This window comes from Perca fluviatilis, chromosome 5 (assembly GCF_010015445.1).
Source record: "Perca fluviatilis chromosome 5, GENO_Pfluv_1.0, whole genome shotgun sequence".
NCBI classification, from domain to species: domain Eukaryota; kingdom Metazoa; phylum Chordata; class Actinopteri; order Perciformes; family Percidae; genus Perca; species Perca fluviatilis.
Window position 1 is genome coordinate 14005377 of NC_053116.1, and position 26473 is coordinate 14031849.

The 26473-nt window shown below is 40.0% G+C and overlaps 1 protein-coding gene across 2 annotated transcripts in view; it reads right to left on the bottom strand.

The window, feature by feature from the left end:
- The window catches only part of LOC120558702 (metabotropic glutamate receptor 4-like), a 232360-nt gene that overhangs the window by 154931 nt on the left and 50956 nt on the right, over positions 1-26473 (bottom strand). For both annotated transcript variants that reach the window (XM_039799856.1, XM_039799857.1), the window contains exon 2: positions 19611-20597. In XM_039799856.1, coding sequence (XP_039655790.1) covers positions 19611-20144 — 534 coding nt within the window. In that variant the 5' untranslated portion in view covers positions 20145-20597. The remainder of the gene's footprint in view (positions 1-19610; positions 20598-26473) is intronic.

The window sequence follows — 26473 nt, forward strand, 5'->3', positions numbered from 1 at the left end:
GAAAATGGACCAACGATTGCATCCATTATGTGAAATGCGGCTTCTTTGCTTTAGCTCACTGCTAAGGTAAGTAAGTAAAATACAGTTTAAACATTATTTAAAACAGATGAGCCCTGGGTCCATTTTGTTGTTTGGTGGTATGTTTTACTTTGCTGTCATGAGGGTGCAAATTGTGCTGACAGAATGCTGTAATAGACCTGAATGCAATTTAGCCACAGGCATGTTTAGCATAAGAGGCAGGAGTCTCATTTTCTCTATCTGGACAGTTAGCGATATCATTCTACGTGTTTTAACTGGAAATAAAGTTTTTATTTTTTATTTTATTTCTCTTGTAACACGCTCAAATGTATAGCTTGTCTCCTGTAAGAAAACATATACAAAAGTGGTTTGTCTTTCGGGTGTTGACCTCAGACAGATGAAAAGTTATGAGTGAATGATCTTAGTCGCAGCTCTTTTGAATGTAGCTGCGTAAACAGTCCGGTCAGCGCAAAATAGACTGACAAATCCACAGCGCCATTGAATAATTCAAAGCCCGCTGCCATCCATTCATCCTGCCAGCTTTTAAAGCCTCTGACTGCACTATTGATCTGTGTGCTTTGGCTGTACCCCATTGGATGTGTATTGAATTACCAAAATCAAATGAACAAGATAGTTGAAAAATAAATAAAAAAATATTTAAGATTAAACTGACAGAGGAGAAAAACATTGCAATTTTATTAAAGGCCTATGTCCCAATGGCAAGTTTCTCAACTCGAACTTATGTAGATCATGTGTTGTCATTCTGTAACTCTAAAATGAATCTAGGGTAAGTTTTATGTCCTTTTAATATTATGGGATTTGAGTCCCCTCTGAATATCCCTTAAGTACTTGAAGGCAACTGATTAGTAGCACTTAATTATCTATTACAAAGCTATTAAGACCCCATTCCTAAATAAAAAAAGATGTAAAAGGGTTATTTCCTTCTTTTCTATGACCAACCATAAAAAAGAACTGTTATATTAAAGCAAAGGATTCTTATTCGTCAAATAAGGACATTTTAGAAGAACATCGGACATTTATACAGTTTATATTCAACAGAATATTCTCACCATCAACTTACCACTAAAGATAAGCTCACTAAATGTTTAAATCCTTGTTAAAATGCGTTTAGGGTTGTCACAGTATTATGAATGTCGTGTGTCTGGGGTGGCCTTATCTTCCCTGTTCAAAATCATTTTAATTGCATACAACTAACTGTGCTGAACTGTACATAAGGGAATGCAAATTACATTTAATTTGCATAGATTTTTTGATTGTTGAATCAAATTACCACCGAGACCAATTCAATGGAACCTTTTTTTCAGCGAAGTCACAACAGTTGAAACATTGATGTAAACAAGTGGGAGACAGTCCATTCATATTACCTGAACCAATAGACACCATCTCAATTTAGTGTTTTATTAGCGTTTCATCAACTTGAGTGTGCTACGTTTCTGGGACTCGGAGAGAAAGAAAGGCACTGCTCTGCAATCCCCAATACTTTGATTTTAAATATTTCATTACTACTTTTTTTTTTTTAGCTCAACTTGCAGAAAAAGAGAAGTGCAGCGGTCTAAAGCATTGATAGCACATGCAGTGTGCAGCAGTTATGAGACAACAGAGTGGGTTGAGTGAGTGTGCCTGCAGTCTCTCCTGCTCAGAATCCGGCTGTGCCTAGCTGAAGTCTGTAAGCAGTGCAGGCTGATTGCCTGAGTGTTTCAATCTAGTCATTCCTGTGTGTGCGCTTTGACACTGATGCCAACAGACAGCCGACTTCTCCATGTGTAAGCAAACCAGGCTTTTCACCTGAGGCAGATCTTTGATGTTTAGGACCTGTAAATGGAAATGAGAAGAAACATAGGTGTAATTCTCTCGATGTGGCTTTTACAAAGACTGACGGCAGCATAAAATATTTAGAACAATAAGTAAATTTGCTGAAAATCATAAAACTCTACAGACTCTTGTTGCACTGCTTCAAAGTTACAACTGATTAATTATTTTAACAAACCTGTCCCAGTTCATGGTCTACCCCTGGTAGTGAAGCTTTTAGCTGACTTCTGAAAACGTTTTTGACAATTGTTTTTGATGACATGACACAGCATTTAAAAATGTATAACCGTTGACGGCTTCATGCTACTCTGATATCCATTAAAGATGCAGGTGATGGACTCTCAGATTCTCCCTCTAACGTTAAAACACAAAGCTGTGTATAATTTGCCCACAGTAGGCCCATATTAAGCCATATACAACACATTGGCAACATATTATATGCCACATAATAACAATATTAGAAATAAAAACTGGAACTTGTTTGTGATGTTCAACGGACTAGAAACTCTCCTTTGAAAAACACAAGAGCAGCATGTCTTTCTGACCAGGTTATTCAGGATAATCCACAGAGCTCCCTGTGGACACTTTTTTGCATTTTCTTTCTTAAATAGTTTCAAATCAATAAGGTTTTGTAGATCCTCCTGGGTAATGAGGATTTTGTCTCTGGGAAGATATGTTTTTTCAATGCTGTAAGCACAACAAAAGACATTCTTACTCCTATTGTTGCGGTCATGTGTGGACAACAAAAGGGAATTTTTATAATGCATCCATGTCAAATGCAATCCATATTGTTAACTATGCAACATTAAATTGCTGGGAAATGTATTCATGCATGAAGCACATGTGATTTATGTGCAAGCATTCGCCAAAATAATTAGTGTGCCACGTCTTGCTGTTTACCAATTAAAAACATTGCTGTTGACTTCGCTGAGCTCTACCAAACAGAGTCAGATCTGCTTTAAGAACTAATTTCCCATAATTTTTCCCATTAACAAAACATTTCCGCCATTTCGGCTGACCAGACCTATTTTATGTGCTTTTAAAACACTTAACAAAAGTGAGGTAAAACAAAACAAAAGAGCACTCTGCTGCAGACTCACTGACGTTGTCCATGTCAGGATCTGATGCCTCCATTAACCCTGACTAGTTGATTAACTGTGAGAACAGTACACAGGCAGGTAATGTATTCACTGAGTCGATGGCAATGTCTTTTGTACTGTCTGCACAGGTAATCTGTTTAGGACGAGACATGCTGTTAGGAGGCAAGTAACTGGCTGGATGCATTTGCTGCTGTAATGGACTGCTTTTATTATTAAAAAACATTTTGTTCCTTGGTTCAAATTGCATCTAGTTTTATACATCACTTCATGCCTTCAGAGAAAATGAGAAGATTGATGTTAACCGTGGTATCCTCGTTATCCAACCATTACCTGTCTCCTGCGCAGCTGATCGAACCGTAAATAGAAAAAAACACTGATTAAAGCCAAAGTTTCCATAGGGTTTATCTAGAACACTCTAAGCACCATTGAAACTAATGTCTGTTTGCTTAAAAGTAAGTTTCACACTCACATTGGGCATAATTACCATATTTCCCTAATTAAATATACTTATCTAAAGTTTTATTTTTTTTCCCCCCATGGCTGCTTAATTACTTATAGAGAGGAATGTTTTCCAAAAGGTTTTTGCTCTCATATCTTGCGTGCTGTATATATCGGATATTTTATTCAGAAATAGTCAAAATACAGCTGTTGAGAATATTGCTCTTGTGATTCACACATGTTGGATAAATCTGTGCAGCAAGAATTCATCGCTTCATTTTTTCCATTCAAACACAAATAAAGATACTGTAAGTGGTTTCATGTTTCTCCTGAGGCACATAACAGATTATTTGACACGATGGAAACTCAACTATTTCGATCAACAATGTCTATCTATTTGATTTCCAACCATAACAATGACGGAATTCATAAAAAGTTAAATTTGTTATGCTCATTCATAGCTATTGATTTCTCGCACACAAACTGCACTATCATTTAAATATAATGGGGCAACACCTTTGAATGACTTTGGAACAAGCCCATCCGCACACTGTATGAATCCCTGTGTCGATACTACTCAGTTTTAAGTAATGGTCATGCTCCAGCAGGGGTCAATGGGATCTTGTGGGTTTTACCATCTGTACTCTTGACTTTGCAGTCTCATTGAGACACATAAGACAGTAAATCTGGGGTCAAACAAAAGACAGCAGGTTGTAATATAAAGAGTAGTGAATCCTCTCCCTGATTTAGAAAGTCATGCAAGAAAAAAATAAGGAATGTGACATTGTTAATGTGATTAAACTGCCACTGTGTTGACATTTCATTTACTGCAAATCAGCAGTGTTGTGAGCTGCCAGAGGCTCACAACACTGCTGAGGCTGTGGATCATGTCTCATTTTATAGTTTTATCAGGGAGCCCAACAGGGTAGAGATCCCCACCCTGAGATGATATCATGGTATATGAAAGTACTAAAAGCAGCTTGAGATGGGAAACAGCATCCTTCGGTATGACCCAGGAGCCATACTGTATATGTGAAACAGTGTTCAACTGTAAAATACATTATTATCTATGTATAGTTGTCTTGAAAAACATATTTCTGTCGAGCAGGTGCACTACACATTCTTGTAAATATAACAAAGACGTTCCACTCAAGAAAAGAACTGCATCACCAGTTTCAGCATTTGACCAAAAATGACATATGTTTACAAGTGAGAAAGGGGGAAATAGTGTGGCGCTGTTACAGAGCCACAAAGTCTGCAGAGGTTAGACTACATGGATACGCGATACCGCTGTTCGCTTTGTATGAATAAAAATAAGACTCTTACACAAGGATTTTTGGCAACTTTCATACTTTTTGTTTATAAGTCCTCTAACTTGTCATTTGTCCGACACACAGAAGTGCTTTCTGATCTGATGCCAAGACATCATTTGTCTGTTTCTTCCAAAACCATTACCAACTACTGTTAAAAATATATCAGTTTAATGATGTGACGACATTATGGATAAGGGTTTGGTTAAGCTTAGGCACAAAACCGTTTGGGTGACACTGTAGGTTCAGGGAATCATTATGGTTTTGGTTCAAATGAATACTGTATTTAAGGTTAGGGGACCTATTGTGGTCATGGTTAAAAATTGACTCTTGGTTAGAAAAACGGGAAACGAACACAGACTCCGTGTCAAAGTACAACATTTTGTTGTCCTACCAATCTCCTCTCCCAACCTCGACTTCCTCATTTACTTCCGTCATAATTACTACATTAAGTTAATTATTAATTACTACGATAAGGCTTTCTCACTTGAACAAAAAAAAAAATTTTTTTTTTTTTTGGGGGTTTGGAAAAAGAGAGGGGATTTTTTTTTTTTGGGGGAGAAAAAATTATTTTGGGTTTTAAAAAAATTTTTTTTTTTGGGGGGGGAAGCGCATCCAAAGTGTTACAGCTACAACCAACGTCCAAATATACAAACACATTAAAGAACACTCCAACATTATTATTATTGAGGCCCACGTTGAATTCCACATTCACACATAAAGTACTCAAATACTTCAGGGGTAGCCTGAAAGCGTGAAACCATCATCTATAATGTATCGCAACTAAGATCAGATAAGACTACCATCAAGATGTTACATCAGAGAGCAAACTGGATGTTTAAGTGTGTAACAAATGGTATTATATGAGGCAGATCAGCGGTGACTAATACAAAGGACCTCAGGATACAAAACACTACTTCAACGTGAAATACAAAATGCTGCATGAGAACAAGATTTTACAAATAATCTGTGGCTGAGTAGCTGCATGAGAGATGACTATTATTCTTTTATATTACTATTCTTATTGCTGTTATTGTCCGGACTGCTGAACACAGCTACGTGCCTCCTGGTGCCATGTAAAGAAAGATTAGACAGAATTTTAAGCATTCAAACTGCCCGCACTGGCATAGATAGAATTATTATTTATACACCATTTCATAACAAGAATTTACAAGATTATCCTCAGAGAACGAGTCAGAGGGTAGGGATGTTTACAGTTTGCCACTATTACGTAATAGTCATCAAAAGTTTAATATCAACGCGTCATTTTTTTGAGAAATCAATAGCAATATGTTCCAATTCTGTGCTGTACCCGTCCAAATGCTGACTTTCAGACAAAGTAAACGTGTGAGGAAATGAGCCATGTTGTCACACCGGCTTGAAGATGCTGGATCAATACCCAGGTGTGTGTTTGTAATGGAAGGTCTTCAAATCTTGATAGCTTAATGATTGGAGGTTAAGGAAACAAGGTGATGGGCTGGTGACAAGTAGACAGCTAGTCTGTAAGGATTTATTGTGTTTTTACCGAGTGGGGAAGCTTTTGAGACGATAATTAGCCTGCAAATGAGAATTGATCCCCCTGTGCCAGCTGGTAATGTCAATGTGTACAAATATTTGGAGAGCATGCATGATTGGCTTTTGTAATCGGTCTCTATATTTGCAGCCAGTCTCATTGGATACTGGTTTTAAATATCAACTGACTTCATAAAATGGCAGTTGCTGTAAAGCCATGCAAATAGTATCTTTCCTCGATGGCAGCGCTCCACCTTTGCACTGCTGTAGAAACTAAAGGCTAGAAGTGCTCAAGGGAATCATAATAGAAGAAAATGTAAACAAATTAATGAGACTAGTGGGACCATCTGGTGTGAGAACATTCAAAATGTATACTGGAGCTTTAGAAATCAAGAAGCAAAGGGTCTGAATGTTTTTAAACAGATTAGTAGATAGGAATAGATTAATAGTGTGCTGCCACTGCCTCCTCTCATCTTTGAATGTTGGCAAATATTAGCTGTCACAGTTACTGAAACCATTTCATTTATGTCTCTTTTTTTGTGTCAGCTCTTTTTTTATATCCATCGGTATTTCGAAATAGGAAAACAACTTACTAAGGCTTTTCTTGGCACTTCTCTAAAGATCAAGACTTTTCTAAATGAAAGGATAAGCACATATTCTCGCGTTAATTAATGCCATACTCATCGAATGGATCCACAGCTTAAAAGAAAACAAAACAAATTATAGCTCTGTTTAAAATATATTTCAATGCATTTGGGTTTATGTTAATCAAGGATGGAAAACCAATGCAATGAATGTAAATATCCATCAGTAGAATTTCCTGACACCAGTACTATCCTGCTACACCTACAGTAAGTGCTGCACATTGATAGAACTGTAAAAAAATCATGGTGTTGTCTCATTTCACAGAGTTTATATTTGTTTAATTAAAAGATGTCTGACATTCTAATTAAACAACACTAAAAGCTAAATGTACAGTATTGTAGACAATACCCTCATAAACAGTATCAGGACAGTATTAGTGCGTGACTCCTAGTTTTAAGTATGTTTTTAGCCATGTTAGTTAGTTGATAGTTTTCACTTGTTCAGTGAATTATATATATTGGATGGATTGGCACAAAACGTAGTACAGATGTTTACGGTTCCACAATGTCAATTGTAGAAGCATTGGTGGTCTCTAAACTTTTCCTCTGGTACCATCATTACGGCAAAATTTCAATGTGTCCAATGACCAATAGTTACAACTAAATACAAGCTGTTATTTGTGTTTAGTGATAATTAGCGAATGTTATCATGCTAGCACGGGAAGCAAAGATGTCGAACATGGTAAACACATCTGCTAAATATCAGTATGTTGTCATTGAGCATGTTAGCTATAGACTCTAAGTGTTGTTTTTTTCTGTAGGGCTGTGTGGCAAAATACATTGTATGGAGGGTCAAGTCCACTGAATGCAGTAGAGGAAGAAATGGTAAAATATGTTGTGAAGAGTGCCACAATTACAGTCTTTGCTCACATCAAATATGGAATAAAATTTAGATTTTTGTCCTTACTGGGGAATGAAAACTAGAACCTTTATAATGGTTGTCCCCTTACACTATCACAGTGTAAAACAAAATGTTATAAGTTTATATAGAATCAATTTGCTCCAGTTCTTTCAAAAATATAGCTTGAATGTTGTGTTTTCATGGTAAATCCCAACTGCCTCTGACCAGAAAGCGAGTCCCTCTGCGTGACACAGCAGTGACTCATGGGAGCCTCCATGTTGTCTCATGGAAGGCTGGATGATGTCCAAGCTGCTTAGCCTGAAGGCGGCCAAACTTTTTCTTTCTGTCCCCACTGCGGGTTAGGCTCAGGATATCAGCTGGCATTAGGCTGACAGAACAATCCCTTTAATATCCCTGGCAACTTTACAGTGGCCATATGAAATCTTTTATTATATTGACCTTTTCTTGCTCGTATGTTTTATATTTATTAGTAAAGAGCAGAACACATAAACTGCTGTGCTGAAATGATTAAATAACTGAGCTTTCAATTCATCACTCATTTTTTTTTTCCCAGCTGACACTGTCACTTTGACTGCTCAAGCTGAAGAAAAAGAAAAATCCCAATCAATACGGACACTGTCACGGTACCATTGATTACTTCTTATTTAGGTCTGCTTGAACTACTCAACACTTTCTGTTTTCTTTGTGGCATCAAGCCTTTGTTTAAGTCTGAGTAAATTTTAAGCGACACAGCCTCAACACAGCTGGACAGTGATGGATTGTTGGGTTGATGGTGAGATTATGCAGGTGAGACACCTCCAAGCCTTTAATCCCACGCTCTTTTCAGGGAAACTATGTGATGGCTGTGCTCGGTTTGTTTTGTTCTGAAGATGCAATTTCTTTTCCTTTTTTTAAACTTTTAAAAAGCCAAAGCAGGGTACCAGATGCATATCTAAATGTTCGAGATTGGAGAATTGCAACCACTGTGGTATTGTGACAGCTCTAGCACAGAGAACATAAGCAAATCCTGTAAGTATTTATGTTGTGCTCTGCGTTGTCCCTCCTGCTTTGAAAATTTCACAGCAATGCTCAGCTGAATGAAATCATACATTTAAAAAAAGAAAAGACATTTTTCCCCTCCTGGTAGCATCCCCTCAGTAGGCCTGCTAGTGCACTAATTAAATGCCACAAATTAATTTGAGTGAAACCTAACATATCTAGAAAGAGAATGCACAGGAGGAGACAGCCACACAGTAGCTTTTTGTCACTATGCTTGGTGATTACCAGCAGTGGTACGGATTGCCTGCTGAGGGATTTAGAAACGGCAGGAGAAAGGGGATAAAATAGTGCCAAGAATAAAAAACAAGGCTTTGGGCAGCCTTCGCTCATGACTTTCCTGAGAATTGACCGCCCGGGCTTGGGCGGGTCAAATGAATTGAGTCGGAACTAATCCTGAACTAAAGGAGCTGCTTCTTTGTAGCCAGAGCATGGTAGATGGGGGACGTCTGCAATCTGGGGTCGAGAGACACAGTTTGATGGATTTGGTCTGCCTTGCTGTAAAAGTCGAGTTGAGGGGCACAGATAAAACCATAGAAGTCCACTGATCTGTGAACACACTGAAAACAATTGTTTTCTGCTTGTTTGTAAGGCATCTTTTTTTTTATTTGCCCCTGTTTGTTCGTGTTGGACTAGCCTTGCTTTGCCAGACCTTCCTCCACAGCTCGGCGGAGGAGGGTCAGGCTAGTCCACACAGCATTCCGGGATGGGAGAAAAACGTGCTCTGGTTTATTGGCATTTCTAATCAATTAATCACAATTGTCATGGGCGGCGCTAAGCACCGGACAGAGCCCCGGTGCTGCTGCAAAATAGCCTCGGGAAGAAACTTGTTTTGGTTGAACACGTGTACGTTCAAAAGTTGTTTTAGTCGTACAACAGAAAACTCAGATTGGACAGATAGTCTAGCTAGCTGTCTGGATTATGGATTTACCCTGCAGAGATCTGAGGAGCAGTTAACCATAGTCCTCATAAATCCACCGGATCTTAAAATTCCAACACAAAGAAAGTGGGAGGTAACGGGACATCCGGCCGAAAATAGTGAAATCAGGCAGAATTTTCTGCTGCAACGGAGCAATCCCGGAAGTGGAACGTCGCAGATATAGTAGACTAGTGTTGGACTGACTATCCATGTGTGGGTTCCAGGGAATGAGCTGCGCGAATTAATGTAGCGTAGTGTGTACCAAATTACACTTCAGAATCAATTCTCCTGTGCAGACCTCTCTCTTCAATTACCACCCAGTTCCGGCTTGTTGAGGCTATGTGAAGGTGACAGTGCACCCCTTGGGAGCACTGTCCAGCTGTGAAAAAGCACTAACAAGTCAGAGTGTAGCATCTAGCTGTACTACACTCTAAGGCAGTGGTTCTCAAAGTGGGGTCATGGGACCCCCAGGAGGCCCTGAATGGGTTCCAGGGCGTCCCCAACAGAAAGGGAAATCATTTATTTTCACTATAATTTCATCCATAAGTAACACAATGACAGATTGTATGACTATTTTGCTGATGGGTTTCATTCACTTTCCGTAATAAAAGTATTCTATCAGGGACAAAGTCTTATCAGATGGGTATCTGTGGTCTAATTTGTGTCAGTTTAGGGGTCCTTGATTTGAAAAAGTTTGAGAACCACTGCTCTAAGGAACTTAAGTTCCATTGAACAACAATAATTACTTCAAAATGTGCCCTACTTATGTTGTGATTATTGTGAGTTAGCGGACATCTGACCACACGTAACTTCTTAAAAGGTCAGGTGGTTGAAGCTTTGCGGTCATAAAGCAATCAGACGTCTGATGGAGTCCACTTGTCCATTAAGTTAGAAGACATCATACAATTTAAAGCTGCACTCTTGGATATTTTTATATGAGCAATGGGTCAAATGACTTTGCCAGGGGTTGCGTGCCGTGAAGAACTCACAGAATTATCACCAAACTCTGCAGTCTCATCCAGCTTTATGAAGCGTTTTAGCATTTTCTTCTTAGCTATATCAGTATGTTGTCATTGAGCATGTTAGCTATAGACTCTAAGTGTTGTTTTTTTGTGTGGGGGGCTGTGTGGCAAAATACATTGTATGGAGGGTCAAGTCCACTGAATGCAGTAGAGGAAGAAATGGTAAAATATGTTGTGAAGAGTGCCACAATTACAGTCTTTGCTCACATCAAATATGGAATAAAATTTAGATTTTTGTCCTTACTGGGGAATGAAAACTAGAACCTTTATAATGGTTGTCCCCTTACACTATCACAGTGTAAAACAAAATGTTATAAGTTTATATAGAATCAATTTGCTCCAGTTCTTTCAAAAATATAGCTTGAATGTTGTGTTTTCATGGTAAATCCCAACTGCCTCTGACCAGAAAGCGAGTCCCTCTGCGTGACACAGCAGTGACTCATGGGAGCCTCCATGTTGTCTCATGGAAGGCTGGATGATGTCCAAGCTGCTTAGCCTGAAGGCGGCCAAATTTTTCTTTCTGTCCCCACTGCGGGTTAGGCTCAGGATATCAGCTGGCATTAGGCTGGAACTTAAGTTCCATTGAACAACAATAATTACTTCAAAATGTGCCCTACTTATGTTGTGATTATTGTGAGTTAGCGGACATCTGACCACACGTAACTTCTTAAAAGGTCAGTGGGTGCTTAAAGCTTTTTAAAGAACGTCTGATGGAGTCCACTTGTCCATTAAGTTAGAAGACATCATACAATTTAAAGCTGCACTCTTGGATATTTTTATATGAGCAATGGGTCAAATGACTTTGCCAGGGGTTGCGTGCCGTGAAGAACTCACAGAATTATCACCAAACTCTGCAGTCTCATCCAGCTTTATGAAGCGTTTTAGCATTTTTCAGTTCAGTGTTTTGGTTTTAGAGTCTGAAACTTTACTGTTTTGATTCAGTCTTATCACTCTCATCAACTGCTGGACATGAGCAGCAGGCAGCTGTTTTCAGCAAAAAGCAACAAAAAACACAAAATAGCTTGGAAAACACTGTATGCCTAATCGGCACAAAAACAGCAGAGTCAATTAACTAGCTGGTGAAGATAGTGGAGCATTTAGCAGCTGAATAGACACACATTTCCCAAAACTGGGCTAAAAGAAGTGTGAATATTGTAAATTCACCAGTAAATTCTGCTCCAAATGATGCTAATGTTGCTCTGTGTCTGCATGTGATGTGTAAATAGGCTACTGTTTGCTAACACATTAACCATAACAACTTTATGGCTAACAACTAGTCAGGCCTTAACAAAACAGTGGACTTGTCAAATTGGCTTCAAAATGGAAGTTAGCTACGCTATGTTTTATTGCAGTTTGAACCCTTTCAAACACATCTACGCAGATTCACAGCAGCATTTCACACACAACCTGCTGCTAATTTTTTATACAGGTCTGACATTAACTCAAAGTGATGTTTACCCTAATGGCTAGATTGACCATGAACAAGTGAAAGTAAAAAAACAGATGCGTGCATATCTTTTAAAGCTTCCAGCGTGTCTTCTCTGTAGGCTGACGGGGTAATCAAATAAGAGCACTGCCTCAACACAATGTAATGCTGAGGGGGAGTAAGGCACTGTGCCCGAGGTCCTCTGCCTCTGTCTCTAATGAGGGAAGAAAGAGGCAGATGCAAGGTCTCTTCTTCACGGCACATCAGGCAACTAGTTAACCCTCTTCTTTCTGCTCAGCATATACCTAGCTACCACCTCTTCTCTCTTCACTCCATCTGCCTCCATAGTTCCAAAATCACTCCTCCACACAGGAAAGACTTACACCTGCAGACTGACTGTGCCTGCTTGAACCTAATTTAGAGAGTTGCCGTGTGGAATTTGCCCAGGCTACCCCCCTCTTTGTCTGAACGCTTATGATTGTCTCAGCAAGTCAACTTCGATACCTGAAACACAGAGCATGCTCCTGCAGTTTCTGACTGCTGCAGCAATATCCCTCAAGCCAGTCAGGGTTAGCTGTTTTCAGTGATGTATAAGAGACTCAATCAAAAGCCTGAGGCTTTAATTACATTCACTCTGTCTTGAGTATCATAAGCAACCAGCCACTTATTACCACAAGGGCTGGTGCACTTTGCTCTGCTTATGTAGCAGAATAAAAACCCAACTGATGAGAACAGACCAATAGCTGGACCTAGTGATGACGGGGATGCAGAGAGGGAGCTTTCAACCCCAATCCCTGGGCGTAAATTACATAACAATATAGTAAAATATTCATGACCCACCATGGGGACGGAATCCTGCCGGCTCTGAAGTGCTGAGCAAACACTTCACCCTCAGCCACTCTAAGAAGAGGAGGATAAGGAAAAGCCCAAAAGTAAGGAGCTGTAAAACAATTGCAAGCATGAAGCCGGTAACAGCCAGGGAACAAATTATTTCCCTCATGAGGATGGCAAGCAGCATTAACAGCATTAGTTCCAAAGTTATATCAGTGAAATATTATTTTCATTGTATGCTTTCTTGCATGTGCTCTTTGTGTTTATGAAATCATCAAATAAGCATGAAAATGTGATGGAGCAACTTTTAAAAAACAAGCCCAGCCCTATCTCCACAGCGCTGTGGAGTAAGGTCTGGCTACGCCCAAGGGGGTAAGCGAGGCTCCACAAAGCGTACCTCCTATGGAGCCATTTTGATGCTAACAAGCCATCACCTACCGTAAGCATTCCATTGACTGCCATTCATTTTGGCGCCGCTTTGACAGCAAATAACTTTACATCTGAAGCATTTGAAGACTTTATTTGTCCATTGTTTATTTCTAAAGAAACACGACAATGTATAAAAGGCTCCGTACCGGACGTTTTTGTAAAATAGGCTAACGATTGTGTCATAACCACGTGACTTTCTGTCGCATAGTAGACAAATTACCGTATATAGTCAGAAGAAGCTCGCAGGCAGCTTCGACTTACATTAGCTGTTTAAGTTTAATTACTAATGTTAACTAGCATTTTAGTTAGCAATAATTAGCCTGTGCCTATGTTATCTCCTGACATACGCTCTCCGTCTCTGCAAGATTGGGAATGATTGAGATTTCTCTTGGCACAGCTACCAGAAGACTTCCAACTTTCAGACAGGTTGCTCACGTCACATCTATGTCGGCAAGCTCAGTTTGAAGCTGCGCAGTAACGCTCAGCCATCACCGGAAAACTGCTTCGAATAACCTTCTTTGGTCTCCGTGGGAAGTCTACGGCATTGCTTTGTCCATTAGTTTTACTGTCTATGGCTACACCAAACATACATTTTGGGATAGGAGAAAAAAATGCTCTGGGTTGTTTGCATTTATTTAAACCAGTCACAACCGCCATGGGCGGTGCTAAGCGCCGGACGCAGAGATGCTGGCTCTGCAAAATGGTCTCAGGAAGGAACTTGTTTTGGTGGAACATTTGCACTTTGCAAAAGAAAACGCTACATAAATATTTTACAAAATGAACTGCTTACACAATAACGTGAGTTAATTAAATTAGCTGGATATATGGTTAAACCTAATTTTCTCTCACCAGTGCATCGCCGTGTGTAACTTCGTCAACTGCAATCCTCCCCATAGGTCCCAAAAACTTGAAAGAAGCCAAGCCTGTCATTAGATGGAAGTGGTGAGCAGCGGAACCCTCCCTGCCACTCAAGGAAGTTCTAATTATGGTTTTATGTGACTTAAATGATGGAGAAAAGAGCCGGTACATGCTGAGCTGGGCCATGCCGTGCGAGAGTACCCCCTCAGCTTTACCTATTAATCAATATCCTTATGGCAAGCACAGAGGAGTCATGTAATTGCAGAGGGGTGGTTTCGTACAATTCAAATAGTATTTTGTTATTTATTATTTTATACTTTAATAATCCCGCAAGGGAAATTACAGGTATAGATTGATATTATACACATTACACACAGGCCTGAATTACACACACATGCTCAGGACCTATACTCTGTATATGTATATTTATATATATTATTTTAAATATACCCACTCTCCCTCAACTCATCTTCCTCTGCTTCAGTTAGTGATTACCTCAATTTTCAATTACATTTTTTGCCTTTAGACAATTTCCAGAGCTTGAGCATAATTTTGTCCCCAACTCACCAGAAGTTCTAAATATGTTTTTATATTTTTTGCAAACGTAGAGCATTGCCTACTTTTACTTAGTAGCACTATTAAAATAATAACCTTTTACCTAAAGTAAAAAAAAGAAATTTTACTTCTAAAGAATCATTCTTCTAAAAATCACCTGAACAAAATACCAGGGTAATTATACTAAATGAAATAATGCAATTAAACAAATTCAAATATAATGCAACTGTGTGAAACAGAGGATGGTGGAGATAATGAGCTAAACTAAGCACACTGGGATACTTTTATCAACTTGTTTACATTATTAAATTTGTTCGCATGAAGATTAAATCCTGAAGAGAAAATTATAGAAACAAGGGCACAAATGAACTAAAGCGAGGTGTTGATATGCATCTGGTCTACAAAAATAAACGGAACCTATCTCCTGCTAGGGCTGGGAATCATTCAAAACATTTTGGTACCAGAAGCAATAACAGTACAGTGACTTCGATACCAGTTCCTAAACAGTACTTTTTTTCGATGCCAAGTTTATAAAACAAAAAGAAATTACAACATTACACATTACGGCACAAATCGTTTTATTTATTATCCTACTTCGTGAGTCCTATCTCTGTGCTTGTTTTTCCTGCATGTCTTTAAGGCAGCCAATCCCCAGCTTTATTAGATCTTGGTAGAAGCATGCTGCATGCTTATTGGGTCACTGACGCTGATGCGATTCACTCCTTAGGTATTGAAATTGGGTATTGAATGACGAGGCATTTTTTAATACTCAATACTTTAGAGGCAATTCGGTCGGTGCATAAAAAGTCTTGAATTTGGTACCCACCCCTACCTCCTGCATATGCAATATCATCTTGTGACTTGTGTAGTATTAATATTATTTAAAAATATTAAACCCAGTATTATTCTTTTCACCTAGGGGCCCTTTCGGGCCCCAGACAAATCACATTTACATGGTTTCTTGTTTCCCTATCGGTGTGATTCATGAAAAATCGTTCCGCCTGTCAAGTGCAGAACAGAAGATAAGTCGATTAAAGGCTTTTAAAGCTTCCCAGTTCTCTACAATATTTATTTGAAAAACTACAGGAGTGAAAATCTGAAGAACGATGTTTTAAGAAAGGTCGCCACCAGTGTTGTGACTGGTAATTAATGCTATCTACCGTACCATTATGAAAACCAACACTGAACCAAGAAAGAATTTAAAAGAAAGAAAGAAAAAGACAAGCCAGGGTGAAACCACACACAGATATTTTTAAAAGCTAGAATTACGTAAGCTGTTCATGTAGAGATTGAACACCCTGTGATATTTGTTTCCGCCCATTAGCCAATGAAAATCCACCATTGGAGGTGGATACATTTGCACATGCTCTGTTACCTAAAAACCTATTCGAATGCTTTTCCCTCCTTCCATCTGATCTCACTGCTGATGCAGGGAGTCAGACAGGAGCAGCTCATGGTTATTCTGCTGCAACGCTGTGATAAGCAGAACATGCTCAGCTAATGGCTGCTCCCTATACCTCTCAGTGCTTGCATCATGTCACGGACAGACTGGAGATGCTAGGATTGTACCAGACAATGGTACAAGCCAGTCATTGCTTGCGTGACCATCCAAGATAACTTACACTGTAGGTTGAGACACTGAGGCACAGCCTCCTGCATTTCCTTTTTCCGTCTGCTACGGACTTGATTGTCAGGTAACACTTTACTTGAAGGTAAGTACATAAGAGTGACATGACAGTGTCATGAACACATGACACTGTCATGACACAGTCATGACACATGAACCCTAACCCTAACCCTAACTTGTCATGACAAAAACCGAATGACACTTACTAAAAGAAGCGTTATGTCATAAACATTTATGACTTGTTTATAATGTTTATGACATGTTCATGACAGTGTCATGTCACTCGTATATAGATACCTTCAAGTAAAGTGTAACCGATTGTCGGTTCCAAATATTAACGTGTATGTGTCCGTTGTCTGTTGCCATGAGTGGTTCGGAGAAAGGTGTTTTTTTAGTAACCATCTTTTGAAATATAGTGTTTCCTGCTTGAAGTGAAGTGGCAGCATCCTGTAGCATTCTCCTCTGTCCCTCAGTGGGATTTGGCTGTCGTGCTCAAGGCCCTCTCAAGCATCCTGTTCAAGCCCACTGGGCAGATACCTTTTAAGGCCATAGTCTATCAAAAAAATGGATTCCTGCTTGCTCTGACCTCAGCCCAGAGGGAGAATAACTTGTGTACTCTTTCAGTCCATCTCAGCTGTTTGGCCTATCACAATCTGAGTAGCACTGTACTCACAGTCACACAAAAATCATTCTTTGAGTTTTGTTCACTTCTCTGAGTCTTGGATGAAGCAGCTCAATGCCCTTTAGAGAAAAAAAAAGGAAAAACTAAATAATTTGTTCCCACTGCAAGATCTGGCATGCTATTTGGAACACTCAACTCATTTGCAAAATCCTGCCCAAACAGAGGCTTGCCAATTAGCTGTGTGAAGACGTCTCACAAGCCTGCGAGTGGACATTCCCCCCCTCTGGCGATTTCATGTACAGCCTTGTTTGATGGAACATTTGGGGTTGGGTTTTTGGCCTCTCTAGATACATGCTCATCACTGTCATCAGTCCTGTATGTGGACTCTTTTTTTTTTTTTCCCGTGTCTTCTGCTTTCGGTAGTTTATTTCTCACTTTTGGGTGATGTGTTCATGTCTCCTTTCCTCCCTGTGCTCTGTGCTAAGAAGAGACTTGAAGGTGTCAAGACTTTCTGAGCAGTGTTGCTGTCTCCCATGCCCTCTGCTTGAACAGAAAGGCTGATTGTGGAATGGTTGATGTTGATGGCCTGCTGTGGAAACATCTCACATATACTTAGTCCATATATAATCATAAATCATGTGCAGCCAGAGAAAATGTTAGCATGTGACATATAGTGCTGGGGATGACACAGTCACTGTGTGAGATATGTCACCAACCTCCTTTTTGCTCAGAATAATAAGAATGTGCATTCCCCTGACGGTGAAAGTTGTGTGACAGGTCTGTGCACAGCGCTAGAAGAAGACGTGGATGTGAAGGGCTATGGTTTGTGATGGCTGGATCCTGATGCCAGCTTTGTGTTAGGTAGTTCATCCATCATTTTCTAAAAGCACAGCAAGGATGTAGGAATGCAGCATTTACTCTGGCTGATTTGTGACACATAAATCAGGCTTGTGATGTGTTGTAATATCCACCCTCTTGCCCTCTGCTGAGCAGTTGGTTAGCCCCTAGTCTGTATCGACGACGTTTCATTTACAGGATTGTTCCGGTGCCGCCGGGGTTCCCCATTTACGGCCATATGTCCCTCACGTCCACTTTCTTTGTGTTGGCATTCTAAACTCCGGTGGATTTATGAGGACTATGGTTAACTGCTCCTCAGGTCTCTGCAGGGTAAATTGAGACAGCTAGCTAGACTATCTGTCCAATCTGAGTTTTCTCTCGCACGACTAAAACAACTTTTGAACTTACACGTTCCACCAAAACAAGTTCCTTCCAGAGGCTATTTTGCAGAAGAATTGTTGCTCCATCCGGCACTTAGCGCCACCCAAGACGATTGTGATTGGTTTAAAGAAATGCCAATAAACCAGAGCATTTTTTCTCCCATCCTGGAATGCTGTGTGGACTAGCCAGACCCTCATTTGCAGCACTCTGGAGGAAGGTCTGGCAATGCGACACTAGTTGGCCCAAGAATGGCGGCAGGCAGGTTTATACATTGTTCAATCAATGTAAAAGCAGGGAATTCAGGCTTCATCTTCTATAGGGCCCCTTTAAAAGATGAAGCCTGTGTGAATAGAACAATGGCTACATGTTGTGTTTCTTGCTATTTGAACACCAGTGGAAGCTCTAGCTGTGTTCTCTGCCACTTCACTAGTCGCCAAAAGCTATTTGGATGAGGAACAGGAAGTGTAAGGCCATTATATACTTTATGCTTAGCCCTTTTTGGGTTAAATAGATTCATAACTGGGCATGCATGCATTAAAAAACAAAGGTCCATCAAGTAAACAAGTAAGGCCCTCACTTGTGTTTGTAGTACAAGGGTTACAATACATCCCCTATCTTCTTACTGGAGCTAGTCTGGCATGAATATTGGGATATTATTATTATTTTTAATTTTTTTTAAAGACAACCTGTTTTGACACAGTCCTTATGCTCATTAGCTCAGTTGTGACCTGTCGTTTGGTTTGACAGCACTGAGCAGGTTTTACAAAAGTCCTGTCATAGATTGTTTATGTGTTGCTCTCATTTGCATGCATTTGCATCTGCTGAGCCAACACAATGCAGATGCTCATTTTATGCACTATATTCAATAGCAGTGCCATGAGCTCATGGTGCCGTGCATGGCTTCCCTGAATTAATTAGAAGAAGGCAACACTAAGGACTCTTGGCAAATTAATGTCATTAGTGAGGAGAATTGTGCTGTAATGATCAGTGCCTAGTTTTCTGGACAGTGGGGGGGAAAATGTCTGAAACTAATGTGATTTAAGCTTCCGAGAAAAATAAAAAAGGTCAAAAGAAAAGCAATAAAACACTGGGAAATGCTGAATGAGATGTGTTTGTGTGTGGTTATTTATTCCGTTAAAGTAAACTTTGCTTCCAGTGTGGTGATATTGACATGGTGTCAGATTAAAATTCAAAGTCTGCCTTTTATGGTTATATTGTTTTCAACTGAAAGTCTGATCTCCAGAAATATCCTGTAGGGAATTCTTTAATATATCCATCCGTGCACTGCAACCATGATTAGAAAGATATTGAAGAAAAAGTAAAGTAAGAAGTAGATGCTGTGGGAGAAACTGACCTTGAAGAGACGCAAAATGTTGGCTACCATGATTGACACGGAGCTGGCAGATGCACCAATCACTCCCACCACTCTCTCAGGCTTAGTGATGATGGGCGGCCCTCCGCTGAGACACTTGACATCAGTTGAGTCTTTCTCAATCAGCGCCTGAACAAATGTCAGCGACTGCTCCAGAGCATGGGTGTCCCGGGAGCAGGTGTCCAGAATGCGTGCCCCCAATGTGATATTAGGCAGCAGCTCATTGTCATTATTGATACGATCCAGGGCAAATAACATGGCCTCCAGCCTATGGATCCCTTTCTCCTTCTTCAGCTCCCCACAGGCTTTGCCATCGTTTCCCCTTGCATGCACTGGGAACAGCCCACCCAGCGATATGTCCCCATCAATACGTATTGAATTGAGGTGTGTGTGGCCTGGCATTTTGGGTTTGGCTGCCAAGGCGATCGCGAAATAACAAGGCAGCAGCAATACCCAGCAGCAGACACCTCTGTTGCAGCCAATCCACGCTCTCTCAAAGCCTCCTTGCAGAGTCATAATGAAAGGCTAAATCCGCATCCAAATACAAAGTCAAGTCCTTTGAAAATGAAAGAGTTGTGCACACATATACCCACACGCACACACACACATACAAATGTCCTGAAGGTTAGCCGCAATGATTTTCAGAGCACAGTTGTTTTCAGAAGTCTCTTCTCATGGTCTCTAGCTCTGACACAAACTCAGTAATACTAATTATGCAGCCTCGCTCTCTTTATCTCTTTCTTCTTTCCACTTTGTGTTTCACTCTTTTGCTGCACCTGGAAGTGGTGGCTACATGCAGTAACTAAACAGCACAGGGGTGAGCTGAGACACGGTCCACATAAGGCAAGAACAAAGGTGGAAAGTGAGCCTCTTTTCTCTGCTTCTCTCGGGTCAGTCGGGTGCATTTAGCGCTCCTCTTCAAGCAGGCAGAAAGTCACGAGACGACCCAGTGGGTTCTACGGCAGGCTCCTGAAAAAAGAGAGGAGAGGTGTTAGACACTAAGGAATCAACAGAAAAAGTAACTGGATTTCCTACAAAAATGAGAAGTTAAAGATGAAATGGAACCGCATTGATCTGATCAACAGTAGATGTTTTTATGCCGGGGGTTTTCCTTGTATTAGTCTCCAACACAGACACATTATGTCATGCTCACCATAATTTAATTGATATCATATTCAGAACCACACAGCACATTTGCATTAGAGATCCAAACCAGTTTCCTGGATCCTACCATTCAAGCAGAAATAATACCTGGACCCAGCACTCTACACACAGGAAATCTGTTCTGTGTTGCACCCATGCCTCGACTGCTTTCAGTGCGCCGCAATGAATTATTTCTATGTGCCTTGAGCATATCTGATTCGCTGCTGCTTGGCACCGTTCCATAGACTTTATAACCACACACTGCTCTGCTCATGTAGATCTTCTCCAGAGGCTTTAACCAAAAGGTTATGAAATATAGTTCTAAATTAAGAGCATGGGATTCTGATAATCAAAGAAACAATATTCCTCGGGTTATGAACACATCTGCACTATGGCACATGTGATCCCTCGTAGTCTTGCCTACCCCTTGTATCAATAGTGTTAATGGGTACTCTCTCTCGCTCTCTCTCTCTCTCGCTCTCTCTCTCTGTGCGTGCGTGCGAGCAGAGGATCTGGACACAGTGGGAGAGTCCTACAGCCATCTCTCTCTCTCTCTCTCTCTCTCTCTCTCTCTCTCTCTCTCAATTTACCATCTCACACACACATATCTGTCAGACTTTACTTCATGCTGCTTTTGTGTGCTAACATACAGCCTCCCGCCATGATGCAGCCTGTAACGGAGGACACAGAGGGCAAAACCTCACTCAGGACCAGAAACTAGTGCTACCTTGTGGCAGCTGTCAAACCCATCACTGTAGAGCAGTGATATTTTTTTATATTATTTTAATGGGGATGGAGGTGTAGTAGCTGGCAGTAATTGCTTCTTTTTTTTCTCTAATGTTGAGTAGCTATTTGTAGAACTATCTCATTGAAGTGGAGGTGTCAAGAGATTTGCCACGACTCATGAATTAAAGACAGCGATGCCGTTTGCCAGTCACATGCTTCTTTGCTTTCTTTTACTTTGGACATCAAATCAAATAATAAAGATTCCCTGCTCTAACACTAGACAGTGGCCTGTCTTCTCCCATCCTGCTGGCATCCAAAAGGAGATATTTATATCATCCTGCATGGATCTTCCCTCTAAAACACAGCATCCATAATGGATGAAGGCCTACCAGTGGCTGCAAAACATCCCATCCAGGGGAAAGCCTCAAAGAGAAGAACGAGGGAAGGGTGGCAACGCAGGCTTGGCCTTTTGTTAGAGGTTGTAAACTGAGAAACAGGTAGGAAAGGAAACTGCTGGCCAAAGCGGTGCCTGGGTAATGATGATGGATCGATACCTGCCACCATTACAAAAGCATCATATAGATGGAAAATGGCCCATGTTGTATAGACCATAATGATTCTCCAGAGCCCTCTGTGCTTTTACTTTTTAAAATATTTGCAGCATGGGTGGCCTGACAATTGCTTTTTAATTTGACGATTGCATTTCTCTTTGTGGGCATTTTGTTAATAATGTTGTTTGATAATTTTTAACAAGATCATAATCTCAGCCTGGAAATTAAGGAGAAGAGCTGCAGGCAAGGAATTTGCTTCTTTCAAATCATCTTATCCTTCATCATTGTGATTACAAACTACAATCGGGATAATTGCAGTGAGCCGCTGAACAAAACAAGATAAATGTTTTTAGTGCTGGTGGAAACTCTGGTAATTGAGTCACGTTTTAAGAATAAGCCTCGACATCTGAGAGATGAAGTCCTCCCTGCCTCTCAAAATCTTTTGGGAAGGGGTGGACAGCAGTGCCCCTTCACTGTCATCACTCTGAAACACTGTGTGCACAGTGGCAGCCTTACCAGATGTTTAGTCACAAGGCCCAGATGGGCAGATCAGATAAACATCAGCTGTCTGCAGAGAGCGGAGCTTTGGGGAAATTGCAGAATCCACACAGCAACCATTTCCCCTCACTTCAACGAGGAGGAACTCCAGCTTCCTCTGCACTCGACCACAGTCCCCCGCTGCTGTGTGCTCTGCCACACTGATGGCTGACAGAGCTGTAGGGTGTGCTACGCTAAGGGTTTCTCTAAAATGAAATCACACGTAGCCATGGAATATACTTTTGAATATAGTTATATTATAGTATTTACTGGCGTGTGACTACTGTAGGATTTGTAAGACAAGGATGCTTTTCATCATTTGTGTGCTTTCCACATGGTTGAGTGAGTGGGAAACATTCATTAAAGTTAAATTAATCACTATTAAAGTCTGTTTGTTTACATTGTCGGGCAAATTTATCCGATTTTCAATGGTAAATAGTCGATAAAGCCATCTCACCAGTTAGCATCTCAACAATTCTCGGTTCATTAATAGCATGTTTTGCACTTTTAAATTGGCTTGAATGAAAGGGAAGGTAAATGTGTGGGTGAGCACGGAGTAAGCAGTGATTTCAGGTCATTATATTCTCTCTTAAAAAGTCAATACCACTTGAAATTAAGCATCATATTTTGCAGCTGCCATCAAATGACAGTTGCGGAGAAAGAATTCATGATTGGATTTTGTGAGATATTTTAAAATCTATCTGGATAACTGTTTCTAGAGCAATTAACTGCATGTGTTTGGAGTATTTTTATGTTTTAATAAAGGCTCTTTTTCAGCAGCACCACACACTCTATGTTCTGACATTTTAATTGCAGGCAATTTACTTAAATGTTTTACAAGCATGCAGTTTAATGCCCACTAGGGAGTTTCTCTTGGGGTAGTATTGGTGAGCGGAAAACAGATGAAATGCTAAAAATGAAGGGACACATAAGAACTGCCTCTGAAACAGTTCCGAAAACTACAAACCTTTTCTCTGCCAAATGATCAAAGATTGCAGACAGCAATTCTAAATGTTGAAACAGCCTTTGGCTACTCACCAGCCAACACCAAGGCAGACAGAGCCAATAATTAGCAACTATTGTTCATATACAGTGGTGGAATGTAACTAAGTACATTTACTTAAGTACAATTGTGAGGTACTTGACTTTTACTTTACTTGCGTATTTCCATTTCTTGCTACTTTATACTTCTACTCCACAAGAGAGGAAGAGAGGAGAGACACGGAGAGGAGAGGAAAGGAGAGACATGGAGAGGAGAAGAAAGGAGAGACATGGAGAGAAGAAGAAAGGAGAGGAGAGACGGAGAATTAAAATATATGGTGGCCGAGACAGTTCAACACAAACACAAAAGCCACAACACAAATACATCAGCGAAAATGGAAGTGAGTGACAAACTGAGCCGGTGGATGACCAGGAGGAAAGTTCTTGTATGTTTGAGAAGTAAATGAAACATGGTTCCTTGCTAATTATGATTACTGTTGCTACCTGATTGTCACAAATAAGCAATGTTGTAAAATATCTTTGTATTTTCACATGTATGTACTCTATGTAAGGAAAGTGTGTGTGTGCCTATTTGTAGGGTAAGACTGAGGACATGCAACAAAACCATAGACAATACCTAATATACAGTCTATGAATAAACCCTTTTACGTGGCTTTAAATACAGTGTAAACACAAGAGTCCACAGTCTGAATTCTGTTTATTTACTTATTTTATGTTCCAGTAGTAAGTACAAAGCAAGGTCATGGTTCAAATTTTGGGTTTATTTCATTCAGACCAACCCGTGTATGTGTGTATGTATGACATTTTACGCCACTAACATTGTAATAGGCAGCATATTGAAGGTAACACAATTAGCATTCACTTTAAACATCTGTTTACCGTAACCATAACCACACACACACTCTTTCCAAACCAACCGTAACAAGGGAATTTGCCGCTGGGAGCTGATCAATAACCATATAGATACGGTTAACCAGTTATAAGCACGTAACAGCAGAATATAATATTTGTATGATTGAAACAGCTTCACTAAACGTGACAAACTCTAGGCTTTAAACGTAGCACTTGCACGTTAAAAGACGCTGGACGCCATTTAGGTAACGTTATAGCTGTAGCTTCGTAGCCTAAATGGCAGAGTACATGCATATGAAAATAAAAAAAGATATTGAACAACATTGCTTATTTGTGACAATGAGGTAGCAACAGTAGTCATAATTAGCAAGGAACCATGTTTTGCTTACTTCTAAAACATACAAGAACTTTCCTCCTGCTCATCCATCAGCTCCATTTGTCAACAACACACTCACTTGTGTTGTCGCTGATGTATTTGTGTTGTAGCTTTTGTATTTGTGTTGAACCGTCTCGGCCACCGTAAAAATAGGACCAAAGAACAGGGGTGCTGGAGTGGAGAGAAGAACAGAGTAAACTTCCCTTTCTCTCCCTAAGTTTATTGTTAGTATATAAAAAGAATAATTTGCTAAGCCATGGCCACAATGACAATGCATATATTTCTGTTTATGTGATTGTGGTTATTATTGTACTTTATTAATCCCTAATCTCTGCCATTGCATATAATCAATTTGGTCCCCCCCCAATGTTCACTTCATGCTTACGGCCTTGGTATAAATTATCTAAAATTGACTTCCCATTAAAAATTTACAACACCAAGTAATGATATCTGATAACGTAATGTTTTCTTAATAACGTAACACTCTGAAAAGTGTTTTTGCGTAACAAGTATTTTTACTTTTACTTAAGAAAAGGATCTGAATACTTCTTCCACAACAGTTTAAATAGCATCAAAGCCATCTTTATAGTTGGTGTTTACACAAGCAACAACAATAAATGTCTTGAATTGCTGTTGAATAGTAGACAAATAGTGTCTGCTATTTGACAAGAATAAAATGTGATTAATTGAACTACTACAGTCTTTTTTGTATTTGATGGTGTCATGTTTTGATGTTTTATTCATTTTCTCTTAACTCTGAAAAGCACTAAAGAAATGCGGCAAGACACACCCCTCGATTTTACATCCTCTCGTCTCTGCAAAGCCTCAGAATGACATGTGTCCTGCTAATAGGTCTGTCACAGTGTAGCGGGGACCCTCTGACAGTGATATCCTAATCCGACAGGGAACTGCTGTTTTGGCCGTTCTGCTTCAGCAGAGGGGATACTTAGGCCCAGAAGACCAATATGATTACAGTGGAGAATGGAGATAAAGTCCAGTAGAGAGTGTTACACTGTCTGTCTGTCTGTCTGTCAGCTGGTCTGCAATAGGATACATAGATGGTTTTTGTAGCTTCAGATTTGTTACTCATATTTTCATCATGTTCACTCTATGTTTTTTATTGTAAATAATCAGGTACTAGCCTGCACGAGTTCACCTGCATATTAGAACAAAAGGAAGGCTAAAAAGAGCAGAAATTGTTGCAGTAGCTCCCTGTGACTTACTGCACAGCTGTGTAAAGTAGTTGTCATTTTAACATTGTCGTCTCGTTTTTAAAATCCCAGCAATCCATCAGAGGAGAGGATTGTAATGATCAGTTTCCGGTTGGTATCATCACTCGGTATCATTTTTCTGTGACATAGACAGTTTCTGTGTCAGTTTCTGCTGAAATACAAAAGAAGCGGGAGCTTAATAGTTATTGGCGTCAAACTGATGACTCTGACTATTGTTTTTTAGACAATAAAGGCAGCGGGGAAAAAAGCTTGTCCTCATTGCCAAGGAGACTAGTGACAGATCCTATAAAAGCAGTGACTCACTGGCTATGGTGTTGAAGAATGCAGTTTATTTACACCTCAGTATATTGTAAGAGGAGAGAATGGAATGTAGAATGTTAGGAATCTCTTGCAACAATATTGGTAATTGATTGATATTTATTGTAC